The sequence below is a fragment of the Phaethon lepturus genome, unplaced genomic scaffold (assembly GCF_000687285.1).
Source record: "Phaethon lepturus isolate BGI_N335 unplaced genomic scaffold, ASM68728v1 scaffold1416, whole genome shotgun sequence".
Taxonomy (NCBI): Eukaryota; Metazoa; Chordata; class Aves; order Phaethontiformes; family Phaethontidae; genus Phaethon; species Phaethon lepturus.
In genome coordinates, this window is record NW_010548087.1 from 5,021 (window position 1) to 13,248 (window position 8,228).

Here is an 8,228-nt window from a genome sequence, read left to right on the forward strand (position 1 = left end):
AAGTGAACAATGCATTTTTATGTATTTCTTTTATGTCGTACGGTCTTTACTTCTGATTCTCTCTGTTTTTGAAAGATTTTTTTCCCCACTGAGTTTCTGATGTCCTTTTTGTTCATTTTACCCTTGTTTGTTCATTGTCATAGATGCACAATATCCTGCCTATTTCCAAACATACACTCCCCTCCGCCAGTGTTCACTAGAAATGTAAAAAAAACCCTTCATAATAAGAATGACCCCTGTGGTAATCAGGGAGACAGCTTTGATTAAGAACATCTGTTAGCAGATTCCCGGTTCTAAAGTCAAGCAGAACATAAGATGAGAAGATATAGAAAATGGCGTTTCTCAAACTGTGAGGCTGGCCTCCCTGGGGAGACTCTGACCTCTTCCAGAGATGCAAGCCAAGATCATAAAAAAAGAACAGACATCAAAATGTGTGGAGTGTGTGTGTAGTTTGAAAAACATGACACCTTTGTTTCTGAGGTGTTGCATCTTTAAATTTCTAAGCACTACACTTCTGAGGAGCGTGGAGAAGGACTGCACTTCTAAGCATTGCCCTGTGTTTCCTCCTCAAACACGATGAAAAAGCAGGAACACGTATAGTGACCCTCTGCTCATTGCCTGGGTCTTTTTTTTGTGTGTGTTAGTTCTCCTCTTCCCCCCTTTTTTCTCTTATCCTTTTGGGGCTGACAGGCTATTTATTAGCGATGTGTAACACAGGGATCCAGGAGAACTGGCTTCAGTTTTGAGTTCTGCTGGTGTAAAATGGTGATGTGGAAGAGGTTACTTAACCATTTCTATTCTGAGTTGGATAAAAGCTTTTCTAGCCCAGCACTCTTTCTCCAGCATTGTTCGGGAGGAAATACTTAGGAAACAGTAAATCAGGCTTGGCTTCAGTGAACTTTGTGATATACCTTCCTAGATTCTTTCAGTCAGCAAGGTAGGGTTGTCCTGAGCTGAACGTTGAATACAGACTGTTATGTTTGATAGCAACTCATAAATTAATCCTTTACAAGGCTCTATGTATCTAAATGCAGTCTGTGTGACTTTGCTGCTCAATGCCTTTGTTTCCTTTTCTGGCAACATGAAGATACTGATCTTATTTGGAAAGGATTCTGATCTAAGGATTTCTAATGAAAAAAAAAAAAATCCCAAAACATACAAGTCCTATTTATATTTATTTGAAAACAATATGAATTTTAAAACTAATTAAAAATATTGCTCTTTATGAAAAGCTTTCTCTTGCTCATTTGAAAAGTAGGGTTAAAGGGTATAAATCAAGATCACAGAGAGAAACTGGAGGATAAGTATTTTCTTCTTTGCTAAGTTGTTCTTCTAAAACCTAATAGAAAAGGCAAGTATTTACAGAAGGATGAAATGTGGAAACAGGGACAGTCTCCCAAGGATCAGTATGGAATTATTTCTTGGGCATGAATTGATTGGATTATGACAGCCAAAGCATTGCTGGAGTTGAAATTTTTAAGAGATGTAAATGACAATGAGATGGGTTTCTACAGGTACGTTGTCAACTAAACATAGAACAAGAAAAATATGGGGCTGCTGCTGAAATGAGTGAGTGACCTTTATGGGCAAGGTGAGCTCTTATGCCTCCCAGGTCTTTATGCCGTGCAAGAGAGTTTGAGGAAGATATATACTACCCTTAGTAAAGGGGGATGGACAAGGGACATGGTTAGTTAAGCTGGGTGTATGCAATTCGATACAACAGGATGGGATGCATCTGAACGTGTTGAGGAAGATGCTCTATGTTATTGTGAGGCCATTCTGTCATTTTTGAAAAATCATGTAGGATGCCTGATAACTCATAAAAGGCAAATGTGACGTATTTAGGAGCAACATAGTCATTGAGAGATTTTCTAGCTAACTTTCTTCAACAACAGGTAGGCATATATGATCATAAGAGGATAAGTATCAGGTTTTTCCTGCATTCAATTCTAATGGAAAAAGAAAAGGGAAAAGTTATGCTGCTTTATTTCAATTTTTAGAAAAAAATTATTTTGTTTCTATCCAGACTTGATGCTTTTTCTTAAGTATAACGTCTATCCCAAGAATGGTGACTTTGTTTCAAAAAATTTCTTACCACGCTTTTCGGTTAAGTCTTAGTCATAATACACAAGAGAGTATTAGAAACTGATGTCAAGCTGCAAAGTGCTATAAGCATGACAAATCTTCACTTTAATTCTCAGAATTGATTTCCTTCTGAGGAGGTGTGATTTCCTTCTGTCTCTTCCCTTTGGCATTTACTGACTTGGGAATGTTTCGTATTTTCCCCCTCTTCAATAGCAAATGACATCTAGTACTATTCCTGAATAATTAAAAAAAAAAAAATTAAAAGCCACTTTTACAGCAGAAAACAATTAAAGAAGATATTAGTGTGCCATCTGCACGGATACACTGTTGCTTATTTTATAAGAGAACCAGGCAAAATATGAAAACAAAACCACTGGAAAAATCTGTAAAGCCTTTGGGTCTATATCTACCTCTGAACATCCACAAAACCCAGGTGAACTTGGATTTTGGGTTCTGCTTACTGTGGAGATACATGTAAACTGTGAAATCTGAAGTAGGACTTGGACTAATAAATGAACAAAGAGATTTAATTACATATTACTCCTTTGTCTTGTACATATAATATGCATATATTTATATTTATTGCAAGGGTTATAGTATGTTTATTGGAAATTATATTTATTCTTTTTCTTAATATATATTATTATGTTTGGGAAAAAGAAAACCCTAGAGAGAAAAACTATTTTTTTGAAATCCAAGAAAAAGCTTATTTATGTTTGACCTTAGAGTCCTTCACTCTGTAATGAGCAATCATGCTGAGGGGAAAAAGCTGAGAAGTGAAAGTCAACATCAGAAAATAAGAGTGGAAATGACTGAGTTAACAACAGAAAACCAAGTGGATGTTCCTAATCCAGTTCACATAGGATAATTAATGCCTCTGAAAATGAATCACTGCAAACATGACACTAAAATATTTTGGCTGTTTAGTCTAATACATCAGCAGCAATAACATGTCATAATATAAAACTGCAGAAGTAAATTAATTCATATCCTTAAAGTCATAATTATGCCCAGGCATGAACCAGAATGCGTAGGTAAATGACTCTGACTCAAGAAGGGTGCCTAAAAACTGAGCACCTTTTCCCCTTTGGAATGATTCAGTGTGTAAAATTTGGAACTCAAGAGTTTCCTGGCAGTCAAGGAAAGACATTAAGCATTCCTGGGGAGTGATCCTGGGAGTCCTCATGCTGCAGAAGGTCATTTACCATGAGTAACTTCAACAGTGATTTGTGACCCGATTCCTTCTTAGTTTGCCGTAAATGGTTATAAATGAGTGTACACGGTCCTGAGCACTTCCTAGAGGTGGATCATCCCACTTAAGCAGAGCTCATTCTTTGTAAAAGGCTGTGCAGAATAATCATGCAGTGTTACAGGAGTTGATTTATGAAATCTCAGCCTATGACTGGTCATCTGGGCTGGAATTTAGGTTTCATACCAAAACATCTACTTCTAGGTGTCTGCATGGGAGCTAGCAGCTCCATCCAGTTGTGTGGATGTTAAGCTCACTCTAAAACAGATAAAAAAACCTCCAGATAATTAGATAACTATTTGTCATCAGCAGAAGCAATCTGTAGTCCATTAACTGCATTGGCTAGTTTACCATTATCTATAACGGGAGTTTAGGTCATGGCCTGCAGCTACGCAGACAGCTGAATTCAGGAGCCTTAATCCACAAGTTTCACTCCACACAAGGTTTCCATTGTCTGCTCAGCCTGAAAGATTCCTGGCCTTGTTCAGCTCCTCCTACAAAGGAGACTACCCTACTAACCATGGTGCAGAACAGTTCTAGGTGATCACAGAATCATTAAGGTTGGAAAAGACCTTTAAGATCATCAAGTCCAACTGTCAACCCAACACCACCATGCCCACTAAACCATGTCCTGAAGCGCCACGTCCACATGTTTTTTGAACACTTCCAGTGATGGTGACTCCACCACCTCCCTGGGCAGCCTGTGCCAATGTTTGACCACACTCTCGGTGAAGAAATTTTTCCTAATATCCAATCTAAACCTCCCCTGGTGCAACTTGAGGCCATTTCCTCTCGTCCTATCACTAGTAACTTTGGAGAAGAGACCACCTTGCCACAACTCCCTTTCAGGTAGTTGTAGAGAGCGATGAGGGCTCCCCTCAGCCTCCTCTTCTCCAGACTGAACACCCCCAGTTCCCTCAGCCGCTCCTTGTAAGACTTGTGCTCCAGCCCCCTCACCAGCTTCGTTGCCCTTCTCTGGACACGCTCCAGCACCTCAACGTCCTTCTTGTAGTGAGGGGCCCAACACTGAACACAGGATTCAAGGTGCGGCCTCACCAGTGCCGAGTACAGGGGCACGATCCCTGCCCTGCTCCTGCTGGCCACACTAGTGCTGATACAGGCCAGGACGCTGTTGGCCTTCTTGGCCACCTGGGCACAGGGCCATGAGGGAATGTGGAGAGACCTTGTTCTGGCAGGAAAGCCTGAGATCTGAGGGTGAGTGAGGGACCGGGAGTATGTCTCTGTGTTCAGTCATTAACACTCCCTGCCCATAACTTGGAGACCTTGGGTATGGTCTGCAGTTTGGTATTGCCTTGTTTATTAATCCAGTGGCCATCTAATGAAGATGGCAGGCAAAGCCCTGGGAACAGAGATCTCCAGTCACTGTTTGGCCTGAACCAGCAGAGTGGGGAATCCTTTTTGTTTGACATCTGTGTTCCTCCCCGCTGCTGCCCTACTTGTTACACACGCTGTTTCAAGAGGATGGGACAGAATATGGCCTGATCCACTCTGTGCCGTAGCTTGGTATTTAATAAACTCTCCTGGTGCCAGTGGTAATAGTTTACAGATTTCAAAATTCTGAGTAAGTCTCAAAGCAGAATCCTACCCTTAAATTGCCTATTAGTCTGCTATTTTGGAGCTTAGTCTATGAACTTTTCTTGTAGCAGGTGAAATATTTTGAATGATATATAAGAAAGCCCTTGGGTAAAAGATACATCGTGAATAAATTATAATGGTCAACACGAAAGTCTATTCACAGGAAGAATTATCAATCAACATGAGTGACTATTGAGAGAGATTTAAGCCTGAGACTTTTAAAAGAGCATAAGCAATCCCTTCAATTTTTAGCAAGAACTGGGGAGATATATATAACCTAAATTGTTTTAAAAATCCTAGCCTAAATTCTCAACAGAGTAAAAAATACAGGACTTGATATTGCGTCCTGCCGCTTATAGAAATGGTCCAATGTTGATATGTGTATTCCTTGCTTTATCAGACCTTCCTGCATCTTAATATCTCTGGGGAACTGATTCTGTCAGGACGATTCTGATCCTGTCCGACTGTTGCCATGGTATTGGGTTATTCTGGGCTGCGATCAAGAAGAGCAAACAAACTTGAAAAAGAAACTGGCTTTAAAACATATTCTCAAGCCACAGTGCCTGGGACTAGTTTTTGAAAAGTAAATCTTGATTTCTGTACAATGTGACAGCTGTTAAATACTTTTGAGAAACCATACTGATAACCAGAAGTTATCCATACCAGAAGCTGTGACAATAAATACGTACATAAACAGAGGAAAATTAGGCCAATTTGAAATTGTTCATTTTCATTTAATGGTATTCTGTCGCACTGAACTGAACCCCCCAGCTTCTCTGAGAGCATTCGCAAGAGTAGAACTTTTGCGAATTTTATTCCTGCTTTACCAGGCACTATTCCAAAGCTGGTGGGAGTCAATGAATGTCTTTTTAACACTACTGAACTTTCGAAGTGAGTGCATAATAAGGGGTTTGTCTCCCATCCCTAGAGAGTAATATAGCTCTTCTTTTACACCTGTTAGTATTTTCATTCAATTGCAAGTGTCTCTGTTTACCAAAAGTGCTGCAGGATGTTCTAGAAATACATGAGACAATACTTTCTGTATGCAGGCACTGGCATAATAAGTTCATATTCTTAGAGGACAGAGTACCTTTCATGGGAAAAGGGAAAAAAGGGTCCTAAGAGAAATCCTGGTGGTGTATTATCCAGGATGATGAGCCCAGAAGGATGCACAAGTTTCAGCAAGCAGTATTTAAAACAGTAAAACAAGAAATGTGAAATTATGTAGGGAATCGGGGAAGTTTTCAGCAGGTTTGTTATTTACAGGTGGATTTTTTTTGGCCAAATTACTGAGCATGTTCTTCCTATTTCACAGGCAGAATTCACAGCCATGAGGGACCAATACATGCGGGGCGGAGAAGGCTTCATTATCTGCTATTCCATCACAGACCGCCAATCCTTTCAAGAAGCTGCTGAGTTTAAGGAACTCATTTATCGTGTCCGGCACACCTATGACATCCCCTTGGTGCTGGTGGGAAACAAAATAGATCTTGAAGAGTTCAGACAGGTAAGCAACCTCTCTGCAGTTTTTGGCTTGGTTTTCCTTGGCTACCTCAGCGATTTCTGTAGCATATGTTGTACAGTACTACTAAGAATTATTAGCACAAGATTAGGTTTAATCAAAGAGAAACACACTAGGATTGGTAATAAATTAAAGACTTAGCAGTACTTCTCATTCATATGTTATGGATCTTAAAGTAGCCTTGGCCAATCGCATCAAAATGTTCTTCATTTTAACTTGAAAAGGGATCCCATTATTTTTGTTGGAAGTTATATATATGTTCAACATGGAAATAGATTCAGTCAAGATCTTAGTGGAAAAAAAAAACTTTTCTTTGGAAGTTACTAACCAGTAAGTACAGATTTTTTTCATAAATGTACTAGATTTAATTAAAGGTTTCTCAAAGACAGACAGAAAAAAATTCCAGTTAAAATAGATAAATCCATGTAAGATTCTCTTTGCCTGAAATGCCAGTGGCTGTGTTATTAGAGTGTTCAGGTAAGGTGGGGACATGCAAGACTTGAATTCCCTTTGATCTGTATACAAGATTTAAGCCACCACCACCCGTAGAGCATCAGATTTCTTTGACTACAAGGGAATTGACTGTGGCTCTCTCAAAGTCTTCAGTAATCTTTGCTCACTCTTTTCCTTTTGTTTCCTCTCCACTTCCTCCTTGCTGTTTGTGTGGATGTGTGTGTGTGCAAGGGAGTGAGTTAGAGAGAGACCGTCTTAGAAATGGCTTGGTTGTGACCTGGTACCGAATGGAAAATATCTTTAATCTTAAGTAGAAACTTTGAAAAAGGAAAAAAAAAAAAAAGATTTTCCTATATGGAAAACTTAAGAGGCTCTTTATACACACTACAGTTGCTTTCAAATGACTGACTTCTGTGCAGACATACGTAACAGTTAAATAAAATGGTGGTTTTCAGTTCATTAGCATCTGTGTTCACATGATCCTGTCTACTCTTTTCCACTTATCCCGTCACTTTTCTCCTCATTTCTTTGTCTTCTTTCTTCTACCTGAAGAAAATCCAAGGCAGTGTTACAACTGAAATTAGTCCTGAAGACCTGATGATGTACATTTAAAACTTCACATCTGTCTCCACATCACTGACTTTCTCCCTAAATCAGACTGTTCCAAAACCTTAATGGTGACAATCCAGCTGCAGTTTAACAGGCAGCTTGAGGCTTCAAACAACAGTGCCATGTGCAACATGCAGTACAATCTGTGCAGCTTCTGGGGTACTTATATACCAGATGGGGAGGGATTTGGATTCGGTTGTTCTGCTGAGAGAACAGGACATTGCACCTGATCCCAACAGAAACGGGATATGATTGATTACCTAAGGTTACCTATAGATGAGGTTTCCAAAAATGCTCTATTCACTGATATGAAGACGCTCTTCCAGTGATATTTGGCACTATCTCTTTCTTATCTTTTGCTTTGTTGGGTTTTTCTGTTTTAATCACTGTCATGATATAAAAATGTATGCCTGATTTAAATGCCTTGATGTCTGGTCTCCCAAGCAAGAAAATTAGTGTGTGTGAATGTCTGAATTGGATATCACAAACAGCACTCAAGGTTAAAGGGCATGGAGAGGCTCTTGGGAATATTAGAAATTATGTCTTTGAGATGTGACAGACACACAAAAACCCTGTTATACAAGGTTGTCACTGAAGATTCTGCCTGAATGTGTATCAAGGTAATTCCAAATAGTGCTCATGTATTTTTTTAAAAGTCTTCAATATGCCAAGGATTTAGGCCTTCAGAACTTTTTGCTCCATAAGACCTCTCCA

The 8,228-nt window shown here is 39.5% G+C and overlaps 1 protein-coding gene across 1 annotated transcript; it reads left to right on the forward strand.

Annotated features, from left to right (window-relative positions):
* Window positions 1-6,245: 6,245 nt before the first annotated feature.
* On the forward strand, window positions 6,246-6,437 carry LOC104622909 (GTP-binding protein Rit2-like; the record flags this gene model as incomplete). The annotated part of the gene is made up of 1 exon (XM_010289829.1): window positions 6,246-6,437. A coding segment is annotated over one exon (192 nt), but the record flags the coding sequence as incomplete, so codon positions are not given.
* Window positions 6,438-8,228: the final 1,791 nt, after the last annotated feature.